At 45.6% G+C, this 27,036-nt stretch overlaps 2 protein-coding genes across 4 annotated transcripts in view; one reads left to right on the top strand and one right to left on the bottom strand.

The window, feature by feature from the left end:
• The first annotated feature begins 4,555 nt into the window (after positions 1 to 4,555).
• Positions 4,556 to 17,749, top strand: siah1 (siah E3 ubiquitin protein ligase 1). Of its 3 annotated transcripts, XM_015965138.3 has the most exons (6): positions 4,567 to 4,695; positions 5,334 to 5,449; positions 12,625 to 12,681; positions 15,859 to 16,040; positions 16,431 to 16,727; positions 16,960 to 17,749. In XM_015965138.3, the coding sequence occupies exons 3-6, from the start codon at positions 12,672 to 12,674 to the stop codon at positions 17,329 to 17,331; spliced, it is 861 nt and encodes a 286-aa protein (XP_015820624.1). In that variant the 5' UTR covers positions 4,567 to 4,695; positions 5,334 to 5,449; positions 12,625 to 12,671; the 3' UTR covers positions 17,332 to 17,749. The 3 variants fall into 3 exon arrangements, with proteins under 3 accessions (XP_015820623.1, XP_015820624.1, XP_015820622.1); XM_015965137.3 differs by lacking the exon at positions 5,334 to 5,449 and having other exon boundaries at positions 4,556 to 4,695; XM_015965136.3 differs by lacking the exons at positions 4,567 to 4,695; positions 5,334 to 5,449 and adding an exon at positions 10,096 to 10,443.
• A 1,087-nt stretch (positions 17,750 to 18,836) lies between these two features.
• lonp2 (lon peptidase 2, peroxisomal) overlaps positions 18,837 to 27,036 on the bottom strand; it is a 33,715-nt gene continuing 25,515 nt past the window's right edge. The window contains exons 7-17 of the mRNA XM_070550497.1: positions 25,325 to 25,419; positions 24,122 to 24,240; positions 23,794 to 23,933; positions 22,837 to 22,978; positions 22,607 to 22,757; positions 22,398 to 22,524; positions 21,060 to 21,198; positions 20,503 to 20,610; positions 20,224 to 20,431; positions 19,951 to 20,141; positions 18,837 to 19,412 (exon numbers count right to left, since the gene is read on the bottom strand). Coding sequence (XP_070406598.1) covers positions 19,182 to 19,412; positions 19,951 to 20,141; positions 20,224 to 20,431; positions 20,503 to 20,610; positions 21,060 to 21,198; positions 22,398 to 22,524; positions 22,607 to 22,757; positions 22,837 to 22,978; positions 23,794 to 23,933; positions 24,122 to 24,240; positions 25,325 to 25,419 — 1,651 coding nt within the window. The 3' untranslated portion in view covers positions 18,837 to 19,181. The remainder of the gene's footprint in view (positions 19,413 to 19,950; positions 20,142 to 20,223; positions 20,432 to 20,502; positions 20,611 to 21,059; positions 21,199 to 22,397; positions 22,525 to 22,606; positions 22,758 to 22,836; positions 22,979 to 23,793; positions 23,934 to 24,121; positions 24,241 to 25,324; positions 25,420 to 27,036) is intronic.

Genomic DNA, 27,036 nt, shown 5'->3' on the forward strand with positions numbered 1-27,036 from the left:
CCAGATGGAAAGAAGAAACAAAAAGCTCCAGCCAGAATCAGCAGTTTACAGGGCTGAAGGTCAGGTGTCTGTGTCGAGAAAGCTGGAGTTGGCTCCATCTCCATGGCAACAGGTTGGACTGGTTACCTGCTCTGATGCAGGTTAATCTAGAGGAATTCAGCTAATTCCTTAAACTGTGCCAACTTTGCAATAATCTGATTGCCAACAAATTATCTAAGTTTATTGTTTAAACTGCAGAACCAAGATTAACAATGTTAAAGCTGCTGTCAGAGGTTAATGTGGGTGACCAGGGTAACCTGTCCCTGTATGTTTCTCCTGTTCTACAACAGAAGAGCTCTCTTTCAGACAGGGAAAGAATATTTTAAATTAAACTGAAGTCAGGAAGTCTGCCACAGAAATGTTTCCACGTGTAATTTGTTTTTGTGCTAAAATAGATGTGAAAATGTTCCACTCAGAATGGAGAAACTCACCTGCCTGCAGGTGTAACTGCTAACCTCTGACTGAGAATTGGTTAAACAAAACTTTATATGTAAGTTTAATTCACTTACATCATATTAATGTTAATGTAAAGATGAGAAACTAAATGCTGTTTGGAGGTGATGTCACTCTGGCTGGGATGACATTTAACCTCGGCATGTTCGTAAAAGATGAGCGTGTGTGTATTCTGCCTCTGAGCCACTAGGGGTCAGTGTTTGTTCAGCCATGGCGGGTCGCTTCACCTGTTACAGGTGTTAACAGGTAAAAAAATTCTCATTTTATTTACAATTATGTGGAACAAGAAGTTTCAGGTAGGAGTCAACTTCAGACTAAAGGTCGTTTTTGTCTTCATGAGTAAATATGTATCAGATAATCAGAGGATCTGAAACAAAGTAGAAGAAGAAAATATGATTTCTATAGCGCCTCTCAAGATAAAAATCACGAGGCGCTTCACAAAAACTAAAAAAAATCAAAATGTAAAAATATAAAAAAGCATTTAGAAAATGTTTAAAATATGTTTAAAATGAGCAAAAATAAGCAATTGCAATTTAAAAGAAATAATGTTAAGAAAGAGAGAGAGTGAATAGGAAAGAGGGAAATCAGTGGATCCTGAGGAAGGTGGAATAGGTGGGGAGAGCAGAATAAAGAGAGAGAGGTGAAGAAGGTCATACAAAAGCCAGCTTGAACAAGTGAGTCTTCAACTGCTTTTTGAAGGAGACCACTGAGTCCACTGATCTCAGGCTCAGGGGGAGAGAGTTCCAGAGTCTGGGGGCCACAGCAGCAGATGATCTGTCACCTTTGGTCTTTACCCCGGTGCTGCACAACCAGTAGGCTTTGATCACTGGACCTCAGGGACCTGCTGGGGGTGTAGAGACTAAGAAGATCACCAATGTAAGATGGTGCTTGTCCATGTAAGGCCCTATAGACCAGAACCAGGATCTTGAAATGAACCCTGAAGTTGACTGGCAGCCAGTGAAGCTGGAGGAGAAGCGGGGTGATGTGGGTGTGTTTGGAGGACTTGGTCAGAAGCCGAGCACAGGCATTCTGAACCACCTGTAGACGGTTCAGGGAGGTTCTGCTCAGACACGTGAAAAGAGAGTTACAGTAGTCTAAGCGTGAGGAGATGAAGGTGTGGAGAACTGTCTCAAGTTCAGAGTGGGACAGAATGGGACTCAGCTTAGCAATGTTCCTGAGATGGAAGAAGACAGCGAACAAGAGAAATGACATGAGAATCCAGGGTGAGAGCTGGGTCAAAGGTCACGCCAAGATTCCTGATGGAAGGTTTGGTGTGGGAAGCAAGCTGACCAAGAGAGTCTCTGACTTTGGGAACCAGCTTGTCTGGGGCACAGATGAGGATCTCAGTCTTACCTTCATTCAGCTGAAGAAAGCTCCCACCATCCAGGTTTTGATAGAGTCTAAGCAGGTGTGTAACAGCTGCAGCTTAGACATCTCATGGGGCTTAAAGGAGATGTACAGTTGGATGTCATCTGCATAAAGATGGTAGGAGATTCCTTTGAAGGAGCTCAGGATGTGCTGAAAAGGAAGCAGATAGAGGAGGAAGAGCAGAGGCCCCAGCACAGAACCATGTGGGACACCATGGGTAAGAGAGGTGGTGGAGGGCCTAAACTTGGAGATAGCCACAGAAAAGGAGCACTCAGAAAGATAAGAGGAGAACCACTCCAGAGCAGATCATGATAGGCCTACCCAGTCTCTCAGCCTCTCCAGTAGCAGGTGATGGTCAACAGTGTCAAAGGCTGCAGTCAGGTCCAGCAGGACCAGAACAAGTAGTTGGTAAACAACTGGATTTGAGTGAATTTTGCAGGAATTCATGTAAAAAATAACCAGTTTTGTCTATTTTAGAGGTAAATGTTAACTTTTATCCTTTTTAAAGGTAGAAAACTTTTTATTTCTTCCTTTTATTTCAGAGAGCTCCAGTTTCTCACTTTGGTTTTATGCAAATGTGTCTGACTGAACAGGATGTTGAGTTTTTTTAAACAAAGAAACACTTCTCATTTTAGCTCCAGGAAAACAAAAGAAAGGAAAAGTGACCTCAAAGTTCTGGCTCATTATTTACATCCTTTTTATTTGATTTAGCCCAGAAACCGAAACCAGCGCGACTCGTAGGTCATCATCAGGCTGGAAACCTCTGCTGTCATGCAAATCCAAGTCACACAGAAAGTCAGCTGACTAGAAAAAAAATACCGTCACTCAGCTGCAGGTTTGGATCAGCTCAACATGCAGCAGAAACTCCCACACAGTCTAATTTAGGGCAGGTGAGGGCGTCTAGCTGTTTTTGCACAATAAGACCTCTGTGTGCACAACACTTGCGCACTTGTTCAGGTTTTATTATCCAGCATTCAGACTCAATGGTTATCTATGGAAGCCCGTTCTCACCACTCTGATAAAAAAAAACAATCTTGCATCTCATAATCATAAGATAAAACAATGCAAACAAAAGATGATGAGAAGAAAATCTCTTCATATCCTTAAAGATAGCCATTTACAAAACTTTTTGGTTTGACTTTTCTTGCCGTCCGAGCATCTTTTCCATACGCTCTGGAAACCAGCTGGGACAATTAGCTTTCATAACCAATCCTCTTGTTTAATCCCCAACCCCACTTAACCGTCTGCACTGGGGGTGGGGGCTCCCTTATGTCGAAATTACTGCGAAAGAAGCAACATGACCTCTTAATCTTAATCCTGGCCGGCTGCGTGAACGCAGCATCGAGCCTGAGCCACATGGTCTGGACTTCTTCTCCATTCAGCTGCAAACAAGAGTTAGAAAGTATTCTTTATGCAGCGCCTCAAGATAAGATTCACGAAATGCTTCACAAGAAAAAAAATCAATGATTTTAAATATATCGTAACAAAAATGTGGAAAAGGGAAAAGTTAGAAATCAGGAGGAAAGAAAATGAATAACAAAAAAGTAATTAGGGGATTCAGATGAAGACAGAACTGGCAGAAACTGCTGAATGAAGAGGAGGTCCCACCAAAGCCTGAACAGGTGAGTTTAAAGGAGACCACTGAGTCCACTGATTTCAAGCTCAGGGGGAAAGAGCAGCAGAACATCTGTCACCTTTGGTCTTTAGCCTGGTGCTGCACAACCAGTAGGCTTTGGTCACTGGACCTCAGGGACCGGCTGGGGGTGTAGGGACTAAGAAGATCACCAAGGTATGATAGTGCTTGTCCATGTAAGGCCCTAAAGACCAGAACCAGGATCTTGAAATGAACCCTGAAGTTGACTGGCAGCCAGTGAAGCTGGAGGAGAAGTGGGGTGATGTGGGTGTGTTTGGAGGACTTGGTCAGAAGCCGAGCACAGGCACTCTGAACCACCTGTAGACGGTTCAGGGAGGTTCTGCTCAGACACGTGAAAGGCCAGTTGCAGTAGTCTAAGCGTGAGGAGATGAAGGTTTGAATCAGTCATCAAAATACAAAGAAAAGCAGGTGGAGCTTTTTGTAACAGCAGGAATATGAGGTGTCCTAACCTGAAGTGTCAGTGGAGACGCAGCTAATGTCATCTTACAATATGTTTTGTAAAATGTTTTAGAACTTTGTAGCACAGACTCATCATCGGCCTGAAGGGCAGAAAAGAAAATAAACAATTGTTATAATAAACATCCTACCTGTTGCTACCTGAACAACCTCAGTTTTGGAGAAACATATTAGTTCTGATCAGACTAACGAGTTAAGCGCTCGTCACAGTAGCACTGGTTATGAATGTGTGAACGTGACTCAGTGAGGAAGAGCAGTTCGACCTGAATGTTTTCCATTCAGGAGACGAGTCAAAAAGGCTGGAGAAAAAGATGTAGTTGCATTAACTTTAAAATATAATTAGTTTAATAACAGTCATACTTTAGATGTTTATATATTTCCAGCCAATATGGACAGTTCCTTTAAAACATCATTAATTAAATGTAAAGATTGATAAACAAATATTTTTAAGGTTTATATTAAGACAGGATTCCTAACCATGGGGGGTGGACAGCGCCTGGCCCCCATGCTGGCCCCCCTGCTCTGGACTCACGCAAGGCGCGCTCCCGACACGAACTTAAACAACCGAGCGCGCTCCTGGTGTCTGCTCGGAGCTTCAGGAGCGGCGGTGCCGATGTGTACAAGGAGCAGACGGATGCACGACGACAAAGAGGGCCCCTGCGTCCACCACCGCGCTGTGAATCCCCGCAGCCACCCACTCTGAGCTCAAAGACGTCGGTTCCGAGGTAAACGGTGGCGTCTTGTCCGGTAGAAAACCGAATTTTAAGCGTAGAGTCTGTCGGTGTAAACAACAGCAGACGTTAGCCTCCCTGTTAGCGTCATGCTAATGCTGCGCCAGCTAACGAGCCGCTTATCCCGGTAAAATCCTCCCGTTTGTGCTGCTAACAAGTTGACAGCCATTAGGAAGAAACGGTGGCTTTAAAATTCACCGGTCGGTTTGTGAGAAACCTACCGGTGTCTGTTTTTCTGTCGGTTTTGGCAGAAGTCACCGACAGAGCTAGCATGTAAGCTTCAGGATTCCGTTGGAGGCTGGACGGGGCCTGCTGTTAACGGGTGTCTGCAGCGACACATTCAGCTTCGGTTCGGCACAAACCCAACTGGCTGTTGTTGGTAAACAGAACTAATCTGCGATGCCCGGAACCGATCCGCGGTTCTCGCGTTTAAAACGCCGGTGCTCAGCTGAGACCGATGAGCGATGGCCGGTTTGATTTAGCTCTCACCTGTGGTGGAGGTAGGCTGCCATGGCTCTAAAAGCAGCATAGAAGGTTGGGTCCATCCTTCAGGGAACCGCTAAGGCGTTTTCTACACCAGGAACCAGGGTAGTTTTCTGGGTCTGTTCTGATTATCATGATTCACCCTGTAGCTCCCAAGACCTTAACTGGAACCTGAAGACCAACGGCTGGGAATCTGCTGGAGATCCTGGGAAATCTCGTTCTGGGTCACATTCTCAATCCATCAGACGAGTTTAGTGCTTCCCAGGTAATCTCAAAAATACTCCACCTGGAGGTAAACCCATACCCTGGTAACCTGGTGTGGTTCTGGTACCTGGAGCAGAACCACACCACAGTAGTTCCTGAAGTGGATACACACCTTACAGTACATGTTCGGCATGTTTGGGTTCATAAGTGATGAGTCTGAAAAGCTTTCAGCTGATCCTTGTTGTTTTGGATGATTTTCCATATTTTGGTACCTGTCGTGGGTTCTGTACATTTATACAGCTTTATTATATTATGGCTCCTGACACACACACCAGTGTTCTTCACCACACTAGCATCCTGGACCATTGTTCTACTGAGCTACCAGATGGATAGGAATGGCACCCGTCTTGTTGTTAGTCTGCCTGCGTGGTCTGAGCTGCTTTGTGTTCACGTCTCCAATGTTGTCTTATCATCTCACTGTCGCACGATGCTGTTTTATTTTATTGAAGTGTTGTTTGTTTACTAAGCGTGTGTTTCTGTTAAGATATTATCATGTTGTTTTATAGCTCTAAACCCAGAAACGGGTTACCAGGTTAGTGATGTTGATCATCTATCTGTTCTGTGTGTTTCAGAGCTTTAATTAAAGTCTGTTTTTTATTGATTTTAAATAAGTGGCTTTTATAAAACCATGAGTAACTTTTGTGTTTTGTTCTGGACTTAAATTGCTTTTGACCTCTACTTGTTGAGGCTTATTATGATAAAAGTAAATTGGTTTTTAGAAGAAATTTGTCAGAGATGCATCATTTGTATTATAGAAAACCCTAAAATTCAGAAGCTTTTATAGGTTAAGTGGATATGCAGAGAAACTTGTCGTCCCAGTCCTCTGTCATTTCTGTGTTGATATACAGTATTGATCTCCTACTAAACCTAATCAGCCTTTCAAAGACTGGAGCGGTTCTGTTCTGATGTGATGCCAGATGGCAAACAGATGTGTCATTTTAACTTATACAACTAGTAATTATTAGTTAAATAAATATCGTTTTAAGGATTTTAGAATTTTCTACTAGCTGTAGAAAAGATTTTATCCAGTTTTTTTTTTAAAGTTAACCATGTTTTCTCCCTTAAGGGTGTTTTTATTACATGGAGGATAAATTAAATTTCATCAGGATGTCACTTGAGTTTTTACACACTTGCAGGAGCATTTTTCAATGATTCCGTCATTAAATCGGATTCCATTAGATTTCATCAGCCTTGTTTGTATGATCTAGATTTTTATTGATACATTGGTAATATCTGGACTTGATTGGCGCGTATTTTGACTCATTCTCTCGTTCCTTGTGCTCTGACCCTCTCCTGCACAGACGGCTGAATTGCTGCTCCTGCTGCTATGTGTCCTTTCAGTGAACTGTTGATGGTTAATTAAAGTCCCTTAAAACGGTCCGAATGTTGGAGAGAACCCGATAGAACCAGTGCTGGGTACTTCTACATCTTCACGTTACCATAAAAAGATGTAAACATTAACATTTTCTTGTTTATCATATAACGGCTGTACTTCTAAAAGACCCAACCTCATGGGTCATTTCTTGGAGGAATGGGAGAGGTGATGGTTCTGACCGGGTTTGGTATCAGGCCTGACTTCAGGTTGTTGTTATACATCACAGCCTTTAGCCTGAAACATGGTTTTGCACAGACGGCTTCTGTTTTCTGGTTTTCCTGAGATCGGATGCTTTGTGAAGTGCAGAAGTTTCAGATGGAATCAGAATGTTTTTCATCTAATCTGGAACACAACAGCTGATGCAGGAGGGGTGTTTGTTTGTGGAAGAGGAACGGAGGAACTGTAGTGAGTCACTGCTGTGGTGATGGTGAGGTAATGTGAGCTCCGTTAGCGATGCCAAAAGGGAGTCCCAGCGTGTGTGTGTGTGTGTGTGTGTGTGTGTGTGTGTTTTTGAAGGTTAAAGGAACTCTTTTTTTTTAAATTTATTTATTTATTTTTAGCACCTGTTCTGCAATAACTCCTAACATAAAGCACCTGCATATCGGCTGCTGGGTCTCCACACCTCATGATGTGGTGCCAGTCGGGAGTTCTCTGGACCCTTTTCCTCACACGCAGTTTAACCCCTCCTTTTCACCGGAGCCGTGACGCAGCCGTCAGCAGCACGTTACTGCAGCAGCACGTCATAGCTGCTGATAGGAACCGCTGTGGTCAACAGAACCTTTTCCACCGGAGCCGTCAGCAGCGCGAGTCGGCCGCGTCTCAGGAGCAGCACGTCGCGGCCCTTACGCGCCGGTTCTATTTTCTATGCGCTACGCCTCTAAAACGGGTCAAGTTTGACATTTTTGGGGAAGGAAAGACAGGAAATCGGACGCTGAAACAGAGCGAAGCTTCCCGAGATTTTCAGAATAAAGGAACATACTGCCTTCCGTTTGCTTTACTTTAAAAAAAAAGTTATCACCTAGCTAGTGGTCTTCTTTGTTTTTCCATTATGGGCGATGAAATAACTGATAACTGAAGTGGAGAAGTACCCAATCCTGTTTGATGGCGATTATAGAAACCATTTTTTTGTGGGCTGCCTCCATCACAGCAGCGAGCCAGCGACGGTAACAGAAAAGGACAGCAGGAGCAGTTTGAAATGGAAATGTGATCTTCTGCTTGGCTCCACCCCACCTTTGGTGTTTGTGCACAGAATCTCTGGTTTTATTAGTGTGGCCGAATTCAGACATCTGCATGGCTAAAGCACGTTTAGGGTGTAAATGGTGCCCCCCCCCCCTCCCCCCGTCCCTCCTGGCTGCAGGTGATGAAGTGTTTGGGGCACTGCTGCTGGGACAGATGGCTCATTGTTGTTCCTCTCGTACTGCCCCTTTAATGACACACTGGGCCGAGCGAGTGTCTCTCTGCTGTGTTATCACCCTCAGCTGGTGTGAGTTACACAGCCCGGTCTCTTTGTACCTTAATATCTGTTAATAACTGTAAAGTCACCAGATGTAATGATGGAAATTATTAGTTCATTAAAGCTTGGACATATTTATTCATTTAAAAGCTTTTTTAAATGGTACAAAATCAGCTTATGAATGAGTCTAGTTCTAAAGCGGATTAGAAGGTTGTAACTAGAGCTGCAACGATACCACTTTTTTCCAAACCGATACGATACTTGGATCTGAGTACTCGCCGATACCGATTACCGATACCGATACTTCTACCACACAAAAAATGCAATGATTTGGAATACAGATTTTATTTTCTTCTCTGCTTTCAACAGGAAAAGACTGTGAGGTAGATGAAAAGTAAAATATATGAATGGAAATCATAACAAAACTAAAATATTAGGTGAACAGAAATGACAAGTTACAGTGAAGCCATTTTCAAGCAACTGCATTGGTATCGGTTAACTTTTACCGATACCGGTATCGTATCGGTGCATCCCCAGTTGTAACGGGACGTTTTGATTTTCACCTGTCAGGTGGATCCGTTTAGAGATGTGCTCACCAGGTATGCTGGCAGGTGTAACTACCCGCTGGCGTTGAAAGTAAAATCACAATCTCAGAAACACTGAAGGACTTTTGGGAGGCAGGTGTTGTGTTGAAAATGCATCCCTGGCATTAAAACCAACTTAGTGGAACATGTTACCACAACCTGGTGGTTCTGACGCCGTGTATTTAAACGACTCTTCAAATGTTGGAAAATCACCACCCGTCTCTCATGAATGCAGACCCAGCAGGGTACAGTGGAGGATAGTCTTTAGTGTTTGTTTTCGGCTGAGCTGATGGTGACATCATGGTGTCCTGCTGTAGCTTCAGCGCTGCTGCTGGGACATATCGGTTAGTTTAGTTTGGGGATTTTACACAACATTTAAAGTTCAATCTTAAGGTGGAGACTGGGGCACACTCCCGGAGGTTTGACTAACATTTGGAATGGGAATGATTTAACCTGCGGAGCAGGAACGCTGAGGGAGAAGAAGAGTGAAACTAGGAAAGGAAAAGCAGTGAGAAAGTGAGGTTTGGTGTCAGTGAGGGCAGCTGGTGGTGCAGCCTGCAGCGAGACGGGCTGAAATCTGAGCCGTGCACAACCACAGCACTGCACGGGGTGGGGGTGAAATATGCAGGCTTTATGCTGACATAACCATGTGAGAGGCACAGAGAGGGAAGGGAAAATCAGGCCCGTTAAATCACAGGTCTGATGGGAAAATAGGGAAGAGTGTGTTTGGACTGACATCTGATGGCTGCTGGGCTCTTTTACACAAACACGCGACACCTACGTCACTACAGGAGACGACACCCCATGAACACCGGTGGAGGGAGGGAGGGAGATTTCGGACTTTCCCTTCTTTTCCTCTTCAGACTCTGGAAACACTGGGCTCTGATTATTCCTGTCGTAACGCCGTGAAGGAATTGTTTTTTGCTGCTGGAACCATGTCTTGCTCTCATTTTGGTTGCAAACCAGCGTTTTGGAAAAGCGCTTTGTAGGAGAGTTTTTTTTTACACACTTCTGCAGTTTGGTGCCAAATAGTTCCTGAAAACCTGGCCCAAGGAGCCACGGAGGTGGAACGCACACATGGATTATTGTCCAGTGTTGGAGGAAGCGTGGTGGGATGAAGCTTTTTACTGAAACGGAAAACGACGCTGTGTCGGCGGTTCCACGTCCTTTTGTGTAATCGTCCTAGTCTTTGTTTTTTCGTTTGGCTCGTACCCGACAGACAGACTGCTGCAGTTCCCACCTAATAAAGGAATTATTCATGCTCGTAGCTTATTTTCCTCCCCATCCTGTTATTTTTAGTGGGTTTGGAGGACTTGTTTCCTGTTGCGTGGACCCAGCCTTCGTCTCTTTACTACAACATATCCGAGGGGCAGGAGGAAGAAACATGATCCGATGTTTGGGGCAGCAGCAGTGTGTGGTTTCTGTGGAAAAGGTCTGGGGAATGTGGCGGGGGGGCGCTGCATAAATGTCTTTGGTCCAAGTGAAATCAAAGCCAGCGAGCGTAGCTCTACCGTCTCCACCCTGGAACTCCCTGCTCCGACTCTTCTCGTGTGTCGCCACGAGGGATGTCCACACGCCTAAAGGTGAAGGAGCCCAACCCCCGAAGTGCTTCCGTTATCTGGAACTACGCGGTTCCTTTTCCCACTCATGGATCTAATGTGGTGTTGCAGCTGTGGTCAGAGGTGGGGGAGGGAGGAGCTCACCTTCTGCTCAGCTGTTCCGCTTTAAGACAGCTTTGTGTGTGTGTGTGTGTGTGTGTGTGTGTGTGTGTGTCAGTCAGTCATGATTATGTTGAAGCTCCGCTTGTTTTCATCTCTGCTCTAAATGATGATTTTATTCTGTAATAGAACATCCGGTTTTGTTATCAGGGCTTCAAACTATATGATTATTAATCTAGAATATAATCTACAGAACCATAGACGATCCTGCAGAACCGTCCTCCCCAGCAGTGACTCTCAGTAATCCTGGCCTATTTGATCCGGTTCTCATGCGGTTCTGGAAGAGTTCTGATCCAGTTTGCACAGATGCATTTTGGCACAGCTTCTCTGACTGGACCGCTGCAGCACCTTGGTTCTGTTGTAGGTCTGCTGTGTTTGGGGTCGTTGTCCAGTTTTATGAGCCGGTTAGGTCCAAACTTCAGATGAGGTTCTGGTGGACCACAGAACTGGCCCAAACCACCAGCCGTCCTCCACCAGCTGACATCAGCTGTTAGATTTTCTCTAGACGTGCTGCTGTGCATTATGGGTAAACGTCCTCCCTTCAGTCTCCTCAGTCTGAAGGACTTGATGCCCAACGTCTCTGCAGTCTTGATTCTCGTGTGGATTAAACTGAAGTAGCAAAGTTAATTTCCTGTTATTTATGAAGAATTGGTGCGACTTTAGGTGTGATTGGAATCAGACCTGATGGTGTAACAATGATGCAACAATCCCCCCCCCCCCCCATCACATGTTGGTGTAGAAAATGGGGAAAGTTCCAGTGTGAACACACCTTTACCTGTCTGTGTTTTTGGGTCAGGTTTGTTGTTGAATCCTGACATGACATGATCATAAAATCCCGGAGACAATCGCTGAGTTAAGAAAGCAAAAGGATGGACAGACGAGTAGACGTCAAACTCAGTGGTTATTCTTTTGTCCTTTTTAAGAGGATGAACTGTTCGGAACTGAACTCAAAGGAGAATCAGAATGAAAAAATCTGATTCCAATTTTAATTGTCCCACAGAAATTTTTTGTGCCATTGACTCCCATTCAAACATAAAAAAAAGCTAAATATCACCATACATTTTTTAAAATTTCACTCCAACTGTGTTCCTGCAGCCACCAGGGACTGAAGTTATTTTTACTTTTTTCCTCTAAATGGCATGGCACTGATTTATAACACACTCTAGTAATGTATGTTTTGGAGATTGTGTGGCCAAAAATATTTTTATGCTCATTTGTGACTAGAGCCCTCACAATTCACCCCCAAAAAGTCCTCTGGACATGACACACAAATGATTTAGCATTTTATATTTTTATAATGGTTTTTTTTTTTTTTTTTGACAAAACATGGCACTAAAGGGGTTAAATCTCAAAAACACCCCCCCCCCCCACCCATTTTCTGAACCTGCTTTGTCCACGCAGGGGGGTGGGGGTGTTGGTGCCTATCTCCAGCGGTCAACGGGCACAGGGTACACCCTGGACAGAGAGCCAGTCCATCGCAGATCTCAAAAACACTCAGATATTTTACTTTGTTTGGTGAGGACTGAAGCTAAGGAAAGAATCTGTGTTAAAGATTTTTGACTTTTGAAATGTTATATAATTTTTTATTAAACATTTTGCCAAAATGCATTTTTTTTTGTGCGAGGGTACCAAGTGTAGCTTTTTTTTAAAAGGAAACTCCAAAGGTTAAAAATTAAAGAGATAAATGAAGCGTTGGGTTTGTTAAATATGAATGAAATGTGCTGGCGTCACCAGACAGCCCATTATGGACGTGTCCCTGTAATGGACGCTCCATTAGCAGCAGGTGAGTGGCTGAGAGGTTCTGAGTCTTCTGCTGTCCTCCAGCTGCTGAGCTGATTCCACACACGGGCCTTAAAGTGTCCTTGTCCAAACACTGACTTTAGTTTTAACCACATTCTTTATTTCTACATTTTATTGTCCGATTAAAAGCAGCTCCTCTTGTTTTTGCTGCAAGGATGAAACCTGAATCTGGACTCGATCAGCGCTTGAACTGAAGGGAGCAGATAGTTGAGTTTGTTTTACATTTGTGTGTTTTTGTCTTTTCAGAGGTCCCTTCATTTCAAGATCAGACGAAAGCCTTATTTGGAAATCTTATGGACGAAGGTGAGTAGCAGAGCCTCCGGGAGGTGACCCCCTCTTCTCATAACTAGTTATTGTGAATTTATCTGAGCTGCAGGTTCTCGTGCTTATAACTGATGGCTGCTGATTCATGTGAGGGAAGCTAGATTTTCTGTTTTTAAAACCCAAAATAGTTCTGATCATCAGTAAGTTACCAGTATTGATGTAATCCGTCTCATGCGTGACCCAAGTCAGCATGTGGGGAGCGTTCTAACCACAATGATCCTGAGCTATGTGGGAGTATGGAGGTTGGGTTAGGCGAGACCTCCCGCTGAGGGAGGTGTGTCGGTTCTCTGCTTTTATCTTGGCAGCATCGACTCCTCGGCACAACATGTGCCAGTGCCGTTTATTAGCGTGTAGCAGCTCGCTGCAGCCGTGTGTGCTGCCAGCTGTCGATTACAGCCGCTGTTTGAGGAGGTCAAGTCTCAAAATCCTGCAAAAAGATCTTTTCTGTCTGAAGAATGTGTTTTCTGTGTTTGTGTTGGTGGTCTGTCCGCCCACAATGCTTCTTTTAAAGCTTTGTTAGTTCAGGTCTGATATTCTTGTGTCAGACTTAAATCACAACCGTAAGTAAATCTAAATTATCTCACCAAACCGAAACCAAAAGCAGGAAGTGTGGTTCTGTTTGTCAGACGGATGAACTGATGGTCGGTAATCTGGGTTGTCGTTGTTTATGATGGTTAAAGGAGGGTTCTGGAGCCGGCCGTGACTCGGGCCTTGGCTGAGCTGAATGTTCTGAGCTAATTTAGTCCCGCTGCTGCTAGCATGCTAGTCAGCTAAGAGGTTCTAAGAATAGCTGCGTCTCAGTCACAGCTAGTGTTTGGAGTCAGGCGGAGGAATGGCGTCACGAGAGCCCCGCCTTTACCTCTGCAGCTGGTGTGAGCGTGCATGTCTACGTGCACGTGCTGTATATTTGCCTTATTTTTACCCGCTTGATCCGGTTCACTGTCACGAGGGAGTTGGCGTCCATCTCCTGCACTCATTGGGCGGAGTTACACCTGGATAGGTCACATGTTCATTAATGTGTCAAATACATGCTAACAAGGCAGGCGACCAATCCCACTCGCACCTACAGATTAAGCTAACGTGCACATTTTTGGTCTAAAGCAGGAACAGAGCATGCAGATATCTTGCAGTCGGGCGTTGAACCCGCAACCTTCTGACTGAGGCAACAGGTGTAAAACCAGCCTCACCACTTCAGCTGGGAGTGATCTGAACTGGGATGTTTGAAGAAACTCTGAAATAGGATTTCTACTCATTTTTGTTGTAAACGAATACCCAGATTTAAAATCGGAGAGGTCTTTGGCCACGTCAGCTAGCTGCTAGCTGTGCTGGACTGGAAAAGTTCAGAAGTCTGAATTTTTCTTCCGGCGCTGCTGAGCAGTGTTGGTTCTGTTCCCTCCTGTTTGGCCCGGTCCGTTATTAGAACCAGGAAAAGCAGGAACCTGCATTTCACCATAGCTCAAGCATCTGAGGAGAAAACATCGTTGTTTTTCCTCATTTCCTCCCAGCTGCTGCTGATTCTCTCTCTCTCTCTCCATTTCCTGGTCCCGGTCCATTTAAAACCTTTCAGCGTCTCCTCACAGAACCGCTTCGACCACAAACTCGATTCCATGGCAGTCGCTCTGCACACATCTGAGTTCACTTTGCTGCCTGTTTACCTGGAAACGGGCAGCAAAGTGAACTCAGATGTGTTGTTGGGAACGAGGATCCGGCTGAGTCGACGTGTTGGTGAGCGCTAATCCTTCCGACATTTATCCCGACCCTCGTGTTTTTTTTTGTACCTGACAGAATCAGTCATTTAGTTTTAATCAGTGTTTACTTCCTGTTGTGGGCGTGGTTTAGGACACACTGGTGTGTGTGACAACTTTGGGACTCTAACTTACCTGCTCAGATGTGCTCACCTGTAAATCACCTTATCTGCATTAACAGAGTCAAACATTTGAATTTGAAGCTAACTAAACACACATCGCTGTATAAATGTAGAAAAGCAGTCTGTCCTTTAAAGTTTAACCATTAAAATGGAATAAAACCATTAAGATCTTTAAACTGGCAGCAGTTGCAACATGAACGAGTTGTTCTTGTTCCCTTAAATCTAAACATCTGATCTATTTTTTATTTATTTAGTCAGGATCCTCATTAGTTACCGTGGTAACGAGCATTCTTCCTTCCATAAACATTACATTTACAACAATAAAACATAAGTCATTAGAACAATCATAGAAACGTTAGATTACAGGTTTGTGAACTGAATCCATGCTTTCGTTCTTTTTTTAAACACAGAAACAGTTTTGTTTACCTGTTTGTAGCTACGGTTTTCGCCGACAGCTGCCGGCTTCTTCAGGCTGACGCTGATGGTGGCGCGTCACAAAGATTTACAAAGACACAGCAAGAACACACCTAAGATTGTGAACTGAATCATGTGCTGTGTCAGCTAATGCATAATTGACATTTGAAATTAAATAGATTTTCTTCTGAAAAATGTCCAATCTTTATGTATCTTAAATATAAAGGCAGTTTATTCCACCAACATGGCTTGGTGTATCACTGATTTCTGTAATATTTTTGTTTTGGTTGAGGCGGTGTCGAACCCACAACCTTCCGATTACAGGACGAGCACTTAACTCGTGTGCCACCGTTGCCCAATTTTAGCTTCTTTCTGTCCCTCCAGCATCAGTACTTCCACATTTTAATTGAGTTTTAGTTTAAAGAGCAAGTCACCCCCAAATCAACTTTTTTTTGCTGATAAACTATATAAATGTGTGTTTAATTGTGCTGCAGACACGTGTAGTCAATAATTTGGTACTTCAGTGCATCTTAGTTGAACTTTAAATATTCTGCCTAAAACTGTGTGTGTGTGTTGTGCCGTGATCAGGTAAAAACTCTGCACTGCATTTTAATTTAAATCTGCCACCGCTATTGGCTAAGAGGTATGCTATGATGTAAACTGGTACATTATGATGTCACAATTCTGTCGTGAGCCTGTGTGTGTGTGTATTTGTTAGCAGCTCTGCCTTCTCAGTCTGCTAGGCAACAGCATTTGTTGCATTTTTCAAACATGAAGTGGGAGTGGAGTTAGACTCTGGTAGGGGTTGACTTGCTCTTTAAATAGAAGTGTAAAGGTGTTTATCGCTGTAACTCCACTCTTGTGTCTTTTATCAGAAATGAGTCGCCAGACCGCCACCGCGCTGCCCACAGGAACTTCTAAGTGCCCTCCCTCTCAGCGCGTGCCCACCCTGTCGGGCACCACGGCCTCCAACAGTGACCTGGCCAGCCTGTTCGAGTGTCCGGTCTGCTTTGACTATGTCCTGCCCCCCATCCTGCAGTGCCAGTCGGGACACCTGGTACGTATCGCCCCCATCAACCAAACCCCACAGAGCACCGACGTTCCTGGGTCATGTAGCCCTGTGACCCGGCCCAGATGAGACCAGAACCAAACCACAGAAAGTTAAAATGGCTTATTTTTTTAACCAAGATCTGATGGTTTGGTTAGAATCAGCTGCGATATGGCAAGCTGTTATGTCATATGTTTGAAGATTTTTCTTTAAAAATATCTGTTAAAACTCAATTTTTTCCAAATGTACCAAAGGATGCCTCAGCATTAATTAGTGCTCTCATCGGGATGAACTCACACTTGGTCTGGATGTTTTAACTTTAACCCATCCAGTCATTCGTGGTGGTGCGCACACACACTTTTTTTTTAGTGTAACTACTGAGCTCATATTTCGTCTCAGGTGTGCTCCAACTGCCGGCCCAAGCTCACCTGCTGCCCCACCTGCAGGGGCCCCCTGGGCTCCATCAGGAACCTGGCCATGGAGAAGGTAGCCAACTCGGTGCTCTTCCCCTGTAAGTACGCCTCATCAGGCTGTGAAGTCACTCTGCCTCACACCGACAAGACCGAGCACGAGGAGCTGTGCGAGTTCCGACCATATTCCTGCCCGTGTCCCGGAGCCTCCTGCAAGTGGCAGGGATCCCTGGATGCAGTCATGCCACACCTGATGCACCAGCACAAGTCCATCACCACACTGCAGGTCAGAGGTCACGCTTGGTGCTTTGAGCTCGTTTCCTGGTGGATTTTATTAATGAAGTCAAATCTCAAGATTTTACAAATAAATTTTACTTTTCAGGACCAAATTTTTCAGTCTTTTGTTCTAACGGCTGTAGTGATTTGTAGCAGTGCCCTCTGCTGGACACGGGTCACACAGTAATGAGTCTTAGGGTTCTGCTTCTGCCTGCTCACCCTCTGACCTGTGTGTGCATCAGGGTGAGGACATCGTGTTCCTGGCGACAGACATCAACCTGCCCGGCGCCGTGGACTGGGTCATGATGCAGTCCTGCTTCGGGTTCCACTTTATGCTGGTGCTGGAGAAGCAGGAGAAGTATGACGGCCACCAGCAGTTCTTCGCCATCGTGCAGCTCATCGGGACTCGCAAGCAGGCAGAAAACTTCGCATACCGGCTGGAGCTCAACGGTCACCGGCGTCGGCTCACCTGGGAGGCGACTCCACGCTCCATCCACGAGGGCATCGCCACGGCAATCATGAACAGCGACTGCTTGGTGTTTGACACATCGATCGCACAGCTGTTCGCCGAGAATGGCAACCTGGGCATCAACGTCACCATCTCCATGTGCTGAGGACTCCCAGGTGACGAGCATCAGATTGTAAAGGAGGGTGGGGGGTGCATTTTTTTAGGGGTCACGTCCATGCTGACCTCACAGCCCCACCCCTCCCCTCTGTGACATGGATCTGGACTGTGATTGGGCAGCAGTGAGGGCCCAGGCTGTTATGTATGGATGAGTGAAGCGCATTAGGACATACCTGTGTAGTGAAGACTTGTCAGACTCACCTGTGATTGGCTGGATTGTTTAGTTCTAGTCCCGTTTTGTTTCTCCTCATCCTGAAGGTCATGTCAAGGACAATACAACATGGACTCCTGGTCAGTGCTAACAAGCTAGCTTGCCAGCTAGCTTCTTTTCAAAAATCCAAATGTAGACGAACGGAGATCTGAGTGGCTGCTATCAACTCACTCATCCATAAAACCTCTTCCCAAACGCTCGTTTCACCTGTGACTGATAACGATTTAGACGTTGGACCGGACGGCTGCAGCACCAGAACCCTGGATCTGTACTAAGTGTTCATAAAACAGGCTCACCTGGTCTGACCCGGCCAGCTCAAAGGTCAAACTGGGACAGCCGTAGTTGATAGTTAATCGACTCCGAACGGGAAGCTCTGAGCCGGATCTTTACCTGCTCTATTTTTTGGACTAGCTGTAGTGTGCCGTCACACACGACAACACACCTGTCCTCTGCACCACACACACTGAGCAGGTGAGACCTGACCGAGGAACAGAAGTTTTTCAGAACTAGGAAGAGATTAAAAAACACTACATTTCACTTTAGTTTGGAGGTTTTATTTCATGCGTCTGTTTCTAAACTGTTTTAGTTGTTTTTGTATGAAAGGAGCATGAAAAAGATGGATCTGTGGTTCAGACCTGCTAGACTGTCGTTTCTCCTCCATCTGAACGCCCAACCTGGATTAGAGACAGTTCTTCTGTTCAAATGTTTATTATTACTGAATAGAGATATAAAGATCATTTTTGTATCGACTTTTAAAAACTAAAAAGCAGTTGTAAAATATGTGGCTAAAGTTCGGTGATTGTCGTTTTTGTTCTCCTGAAGGTTGATTTTTTTCTCCCAGAGTTGGGCTTTCATCTCTGTCCTCCTGTGGTCCGTCTCTCTGTCCTTCCTGTTTGTCTGCGGAGGGAAAAGTCAGTCATCTCTCTGTCCTCACGTGGAGTTCCAGTAATGCTGCTCTCCTTCAAGCTCATGACTTCTGTTTCGTTTGTCATTAAATAAATCTATCTTTTTCATACGTCCAGTTCTTCACTCGACTCCAGACGGAACGTTTCTGAAACCGCCCCATCCTTCTAACGGGTCGTTGGGTCCTAGATTCCAGGAAAAATGGATCTAAAACTCCCACTCACTCTGACATTCCCGCTGCACTTTAACAAGGATAATGGTGATTTGGACTACGAAAAAGTTAAAACTCATCTTCAGCATTTCTTTAAACATTTTCTGGACATAATGGCTCTAACACTGCCCCCCAGTGGTTGACTCTCACATAACAGCTCTACATTAAATCAGTTTGTTAATCTAGTTTAATCTGAACAAATCATTACATCAACACTTGAGCAATTTTATCATTAATGAAAAAAAATCTGGTTTAGTATCTTTAAATTTACCTATTTACCTCCTGCTTTGATTAGAAATCAGACATTTTTAAATATTGAAGGTTAAAAGGTCAGATTTTGTTTTTGTCACAAAAATAGTTTAAAATGTTTTCTCTGAATCAATCCGTTTACAAACTAAATGAAGTCCGTGTCACTGAAAAGTCCTCCAGCTGGTTCTGTTAAATCTGACGTTAACTTACATCATTTCCTGCAGACTTTAAATCAGGATCAGGGATTTGAGTTGGCAGGTTTCCGTCACAGTTTGCTGCTGAGCTCAGGGAGTGACTCGGCGCTCGCCGTTCCTGGAAATCCGCCGTCGAAGGACGCGTTCAGCACCTCTTTCAGGCTTCTGGCCATAACGAAGTCTAGGTCAGCTCGGACGTTTGCCGGAAGCTCCTCCAAGTCCTTCTCGTTGCGTTTCGGGAGGATGACCCGCTTCACTCCGGCTCTGTGCGCTGCTAGGACCTTATCTTTGATCCCGCCCACCTGCAACGGACAGATCCAGTCAGGTTTAATGAACAGAACCAGGATGTTAACGTTTGTTTATAAATAGTTATCATCAACTCCATAACTAAAAACCCGGTTCTACGTTTACGCTGAAAGTGGTTCTTTTGTGTACGGATACGGTTTTAACGACTAAACTGTAAAATAAACCGGTTTTTAAGTATTTTGTGTTGAAACTCAAACAGGTCACTCGTGTGCCAAGTCTAGTTTTTGCATCGTCGTGGTTGCTAGGCGACAGGGACAAGGTAAGGGCAGGAATAAATCTGAAGTCTAGACTGTCGACACGAGTCTGGACCGGGAAAGGCTGGGTTACAATTACACATTTGTCCTGTACCATTGGACCCCTGGCCTCAGAGTCGGAACGCCATCACCAGCAAAGTGTTTCTAACAACGAGGGATTCTGGTTTGTAAATTTTACATTGAAACAGTTTGATACGACGTGTTGTTATTCGGCTCCTTGGATCGCTTTGACCCAGAATATTCAGTCCGACCAGCGCGGAGGTGTGTATCCTGAACCCACCGGCAGAACCAGCCCTCTCAGCGTGATCTCTCCGGTCATGGCCACGTCTGATCTGACCAGCCGGCCGCTGAAGAGAGAGGCCAGGCACGTTACTATGGTGACGCCGGCAGAGGGGCCATCCTTGGTGACGGCTCCAGCAGGGAAATGAAGGTGAATGTCAGTTCCTTCCATTGGATCGGAACTGCCCGCTACTGTTAACACAAACACACACACGGTCAGAGTTGTGGTCCCCCCCCCCCCCCCCCGCAGCAGCTCGTTTACACGAGGACTCACTGTTGGTGAGTCGGTAGGTTTTAGCATTGGCTCGGAGCCAGCTGATGGCCAGGTGAGCGGACTCCTTCATAACGTCTCCGAGCTGACCCGTCAGAGTCAGCTGACCTTCTCCCTCCATCCGACTGGCCTCCACGAACATGATCTCCCCACCGAGCGGTGTCCAGGCCAGACCCAGGGCCACACCGGGGAGGGTGAGGCGCTCCGACACCTGCAGGTACACACAAACACCTGCATGAATCGGATGTTGGGAAGACTCCACCATCCTGGCGTTGGACTCACCTCCGTTTCAAACGGCGGCGGTCCCAGAATGTCCTTCAAGGCGACATGGTCGATGACGATGGGCATCTCAGGGGGGGCGGCTTTATTTGGGAAACAAACATTCATAGTCTTTAAACCCTAAACGAGTCCGATTATTTAAGAATGATCAACAGAGACGAGGAAATAAACAATTACAGAAACGAACGAGGTGAACACAAAGGCAGCAGATTAAGGACTTTCAGCCACATAAAAAAATAATACATCAACTGTTAATAGCTTTACTTCTCCTCCAGACTATGAATCATCCTCCAGAAGGACCATTAGTGGTGGTTTTACTTAAAAACCAGCCACTAAATCTGATTTAGTGAAAGCTTGGCAGAACTGAACGTCGTAATTCTGTCAGTAATAAAACAAGTTTCAGCTGTTTTACATAAAACGGCTCTGAAATCAGACGGTTTTAATATGACTAAATAAATTATTCATTACCCAGAAAAGGATGCTTGAGTGAAAAAAAAAGAATCAGAATGTCTGCAAAGTGTGATTGTTATGTTTCACCACGCAGACGCAGCAGATTTGACCTCTGACCTTCCTGCAGCCTCGTTCTCAGAGCTCACAGCCTCTGGGAGTCTCCGACCTTCAGCGACCTTCACAGCGACTGCTCGGCAGATCGCTCCGATCTTCCTCTCTAGTGAACGGACGCCGGCCTCTCGTGTGTATCTGCAGCAGAACCCGGGTCAGAATTAACACACACACACACACACACACACACACACACACACACACACACACACACACACACACACACACACACCTAATATTTCAGTTGCTTCTGAACCAGAACGTGTGTTTTGTACTTTTCTGCGACCTTTCACCCTTCCGTTTAAGCGTACTCAGCTAAGTAATGGGCCATTCCCATCTGTACCGGGTCGGCCCGGGCCGGGTCGCCCCAGTCTGGCCCGGTTGATTCCACACATCCTTGTCTTAAGCCCATGTGGGCTGATTCTACCCACCAATCAGAGGCTTGCTCTAATGGAAGGTGTGAATTTGCTGTCAGCAGTGGGTGTGTTGGCCCTGGTCGGCCTGAAGCAGACCCCCTCGAGAAGAGGGCTGAGAATGAGCCTTGGTTGGCCCGGAAAAATACCAGGCCACCCAGATATGTAAACAACCTACGCTACCTGGCCCGGGCCGACCCGGTACAGATGGGAATGGCCCATATGAGGAGTGCAGGTTAAAGGGTTCAACCAGACTAATCCAGACCGATGGTGATGACATCATCAGCGTTTCTGTGCCCAGATGCTGGTGGAACATACGAAAAACTGAGAAGCTTTGACTGAAAAGGCTGAAATCATTCATCGTGTGTGTGTGTATGACGTGGTCCGTGCTCTCCTTTGGACCGGTTCCTCAGAACCCAAACACAGTCAGAACGACACAAGAAGACATTCAGAAACATGGAAACAAATTTCCCTCCAAGTGTTTCTGTGAGAATAAAGAAACACGAGCAGGTCATTACAAACTAGAACTAGAACAGACGCCTGATTGGGTCAGACGGGGTCACCTGTCTCAGTCCAAGACACATTGATGAGTGTGTGTGTGTGTGTGTGTGTGTGTGTGTGTGTGTGTGTGTGTGTGTGTGTGTGTGTGTGTGTGTGTGTGTGTGTGTGTGTGTGTGTGTGTGTGTGTGTGTGTGTGTGTGTGTGTGTGTGTGTGTGTGTGTGTGTGTGTGTGTGTGTGTGTGTGTGTGTGTGTGTGTGTGTGTGTGTGTGTGTGTGTGTGTGTGTGTGTGTGTGTGTGTGTGTGTGTGTGTGTGTGTGTGTGTGTGTGTGTGTGTGTGTGTGTGTGTGTGTGTGTCCCAGTGAGGTAGGATACGTGTTTTTGTGTATTTGAGCCCTTTGGTGGTCCGGTTTTCCTTCACACACCTGCAGATGATATCCCTGCTGGAGTCCTGAGGAATGTGCAGCTGCTGAGGAGTTAATCCGTGCTGCTCCAGCTGATTTGGGATCAGGTGACGGTGAGCGATCTCCACTTTCTCCTCCTGCGTGTATCCTGAAAGATCGGTGGTCCTGGATTAGAACCAGAGGTGAAGGACTCAAAACAGAACCACTGGTTGTGCTGGATACTTCCTCACCTGGAACCTGCAAAACCTCCATCCTGTCCAGCAGCGCCGGGGGGATGGTGGCCGTGGTGTTGGCGGTGGCGATGAAGAGCACCTGGGAGAGGTCAAAGGCCACGTTGAGGTAATGATCCGTGAAGCTGTGGTTCTGCTCCGGATCCAGAACCTGCAAGAGTAGAAAGCAGGATGACCCAGTTGGATCTCCAACATATGGAGGTTTGTCTAACAGAGGTCAGAGGTCAGACCTCCAGCAGAGCAGCAGCCGGGTCTCCCTGAAGACTCTTCCCGAGTTTGTCCACTTCGTCCAGGAGGAAGACGGGATTGTTGACACCCACCATCTTCAGACCGTTGATGATCCGGCCGGGCATGCTACCCACATACGTACGCCTGCAGACCAGAACCACACATCATCAGGACACTCTGCTGACATCACTTCCTGCTTCCCGTTCTTTAAGCAACGCTAATGTGAATCTAAATGAAACCGGAGCCGGTTTAGTTCGGTTCTGATCCACCATCAGCTGTTTGTGCTGCAGTGCATTGTGGGTAAACGTTCTTGTGGAGTGTTGATGAAGCTTCACCGATCTGAGCTGCCAGGTTCTTCTCTAGAGGCTGTCCTCCAGTCTGTCCAAATATGACCTTTGACCTTTATCCTGCTGATCGAGACTCCTCCAGTTCAGTTTGTCTGAGCATGGAGGACATCTGCTGGACAGATGGAGGACAGGTGGACACCTGCTGAATCTGATCCAGAGACAAATTTACAGAGAAATCCGTCAGCTGACCTTTGACCTCCTCCAGTATCAGCGGTTTGTGTTTGTAAATATGACACAACGAGAAGTCAGCCATCTTGGGCTCTGACCGTCTTCCTCTTCCTGTCCTCCATCCGTCCAGCAGGTGATTTTGTCCCAGGTCCACGTCCATCACACACCAGCTGTATTTCTGCAGAATTTAAAAGAGGCTAACGACTCATCAGGGGATGGAGAGGAGGGGCACCCCGAGTAGTTTCTGCTCTTTTAAACCCTAACCCTAACAGACAGCTACAGCTGATAAGCTCGACTCCCATATTCCAGTCAGAATTGACGAAAAGCGAAACGTCTTCAAGAAACCAAAGATGTTCAGTTGCCTTTGGGTTACCATGACCTGGATGACTGAGAACCTGCACCAGCACTCTGCAGAATTTCACATCATGAATGTTCGGAGCATACCGGTGTCCTCTGATGTCTGACTGGTCGCACACGCCTCCCAGAGCGATGCGGTGGAACTCCCTGCCCAGCATCCGCGCGATGGAGCGACCCACGCTCGTCTTCCCGACTCCAGGGGGACCAACGAAGCACAGGATGGGACCCTGAAACACGACGTTTACAGGTCAGAACAGCAGAACTTCACCGGTTCTGAAACCACCTGAGCCAGAACCAGCAGAGCTGAAGGCATCTGTCCCAGGTCTCTCATGTGCTGTGATTGGATGATGCATGTCAGTCACATGACAATCATTCAGTAATAAACACAGCCCAAAAAAAAAAAAAAAAAAATCACCTTGAGGGTCGTTTTCAGCTGCCTGACGGCGAGGTACTCGAGGACACGCCTCTTCAGCTTGTCCATGGCGTAGTGGTCGTTGTCCAGCAGCGTCCGAGCAGAACGGATGTCCAGACAGTCTGAGGGCGAACGACAGCGACGGGGAAGAGAAAGGACTGACATTAAAGGATTTGAGAGGATGGACGAGTCTGAAGTAAACCGTGACTTGATCAGAGTCAGCATCAGGTCACACGCCGCTGAATGAATGAGCAGCGCCATCACAGAATATTAATCTGATCTTCTGGACGTTTGTTTTTCTAAAAACACAAAAAAACTGTTGATCCAAGATCAATGTTTTGTTCTGTGGCTCCTGAATGCACCATTTTCAAGCCACAATCAGAAAAATGCTAATGCCAGTCCGTGAACTCACCACGGCTAAGCGCTAAAGCCGGGCGTACACTGTGAGACTTTTTCACTTTTTTGAGCCGATTTTCCACTCGTGCGAGAATCCACGAGATCGGGGCGAGTTTTGCGCTGAGCGTCGTGTAGTGTACAGGGGGTTACGAGAGGCGATTAACACCACGTGACCAGCTACCGATCAGCAATCGTGAGCTCGCACGGACTTCTGGCGTGTCTAATATTTTGCTCGTTCCTCGTGAGGGTATCACACTGTTGAAGCGGCGCTGCGAGCAGTGTGACCCAAAAAGTATCAGAACCACTCACGGCGCATGCGCAATCCTGCATCAACACCACTCGCCTGCGATTTCCCTAATAACACACGTTGTTCGTTTTTATTTCTACACGTATTTTTTACTCACAAAGATTGTCAAGAAAGCGTGTTTGTCGTGTTCATGTCAAATTAAACTGATCACAAAACACAGATTTACTTTCTTCATTTCGTTTTCCTCATCCAACCCCCATAAATCCCTGTGTGTCCTCCTGCAGCACTCCCGAAGGACAACAGGCAGGACAAAAAAGTCTGACGTGTTGAGTAAAAACTGCTATATTTAGCAACTGCTATATTTTCCGACGTGTTGCTACGTGTGTACAGTGTGAGCACATGGCTCGTGAGATCTGCCCTGCGAGGAAGTTGTACAGTTTGAGCTGAAGCTGAGTGCTACGAGTGAAAAAGTCGCACAGTGTCCGCCCAGCTTCAGTCACACCAGCAGCAGCAGAGTTTACATCCAGGGTCAGAAAACTCACCCGGATCGTCTCCATGGTTACCTTTAGTGTTCCGGTTCCAGGGCAGCTCCACCATCAGGTCCAGGTAGTTTCTGGTCAGGGCGAACTCGGGCATGGACTGAGGCATCTTCTTCAGCCTGAGAGAGATGAACAGCAACAGGATTAATCACAGAAGCTCCCGTGTGTGTGTGTGTGTGTGTGTGCGTGTGTGTGTGTGCGTGCATGTGCGTGTGTGTGTAGAAAGCACGCTGATGGAGAACAGATGAATCTGCAGCTAAAAACAAAACTAAATACATAAAGTTTCCTGATCAAAAACCATTTTCATCAGTCTGTTCCAACCGTCTGGTTAATTATTAATCATTTCTGTTACTCCCCAAATGTGAGTTTAAATACATTTTCAGTCGTTTTTCAGCATCTGGTTCAGATCTTCCAGGTTTCCTGAAAAGATTCTTTGTGATGATTAAACACAGAAGCAGCTCATCTGGAGCCTTTAGATTCTGATTTGTGGGGAAATTAAAGCAAACTAATAATCAGTCTGCTGCTTCGGTCGTTTTCCAGAATCTGGGAATATTAAAGGGATGGATTTTAAGGAAACCATTCCTTTAATCTGCAGATGTATTTGGGCGTAGAGCTAAAAATAAACAAAACCCTTAAAACACACTTAATGAAATAAATAAATACATTTTTATTTATTTCCTGATCTTTTTGTTTCTCTGAAACCATCAGTTTCTCATCTGAGGAAGAAGATCAGGGAAAATCCGTGTATAATTCCTTCTATTTTTGATTGAAAACAAAAAAAATTCAAAAAAGGAAAAATAGATTTGTTTGTTTGTTTTCAAAAACAGTTTTTCAATAAAAGTTGTGTTTTTTTCTCGGATCAAATATAAGAAATGGAAAAACATCCGCTGGACCGAGTTTGATTTTAATGTTTCATTTCTCGGGTTCGTGAGGACAGGTGGTGGTTGAAGCTTATGGAGTTCACACGGACGTGATGATCTCCTCGTCTGGAAAGTCCCTGCTTTGGTTTCTTTAAGACATTTTGCTTCTCATCTGAGGACCACCATTTTCTGCTGGACCGTCTTCAGTCTTGGGTTGGGGTAAAAGGTGTTGCACTTGAATGGTTTCGCTCCTATTTATCAGACAGATCTACTTCTGTTCAGATTGGCGACTGTTCCTCCTCCTCTCTCCCTCTGCCTTGGGGTGTACCCCAGGGCTCTGTTCTGGGGCCTCTTCTTTTCTCTATATATCTCCTACCACTGGGCAAAACCCTAAATCGGCACAGTCTTAATTATCACATCTATGCTGACGATCGTCAAATATACGTGGCACTAAAAAATGGAAATGTGGACTCTCGTCTTGCGGCATGCCTGGCAGACGTAAAGGGCTGGCTGGCGGCCAATTTCATCAGGTTGAATGATTTAAAGACTGAGTCCATTGTGAACGTGCGTTTGTCCATGCTGCCCTCATGCTCTGGAACTCACTACCCATTACAGTTAGGCTGGCATCCTCTCTGCCCGTTTTTAAATCTCGTTTAAAAACCTACTTTTATGACGTGGCTTTTAGACAGTGATTCATGTTTTCGTATTATGATTTCATAGTTTTATTGTTGTGTTTTATCTTCTTATTGTGTTTTCTTTTTTGTTTTAATTGATCCTGCCTGTTCAGCACTTTGGTCGGCTCTCACGCCGTGTCTTGAACTGTGCTATAGAAATAAAGTTGGTATGGTATGGAGAATTGACTCGGATGAGATGCGA

This window comes from Nothobranchius furzeri, chromosome 4 (genome assembly GCF_043380555.1).
Source record: "Nothobranchius furzeri strain GRZ-AD chromosome 4, NfurGRZ-RIMD1, whole genome shotgun sequence".
NCBI classification, from domain to species: Eukaryota; Metazoa; Chordata; class Actinopteri; order Cyprinodontiformes; family Nothobranchiidae; genus Nothobranchius; species Nothobranchius furzeri.

Bases quoted from the DNA above. Each gene is read 5' to 3' on its own strand.
- siah1 (XM_015965136.3), top strand. From the start codon at position 10,326: ATGTCTTTGGTCCAAGTGAAATCAAAGCCAGCGAGCGTAGCTCTACCG. The intron at 10,444-12,624 runs GTGAAGGAGCCC...TTGTCTTTTCAG, and splicing joins GGATGTCCACACGCCTAAAG to AGGTCCCTTCATTTCAAGAT. The intron at 12,682-15,858 runs GTGAGTAGCAGA...GTCTTTTATCAG, and splicing joins TGGAAATCTTATGGACGAAG to AAATGAGTCGCCAGACCGCC.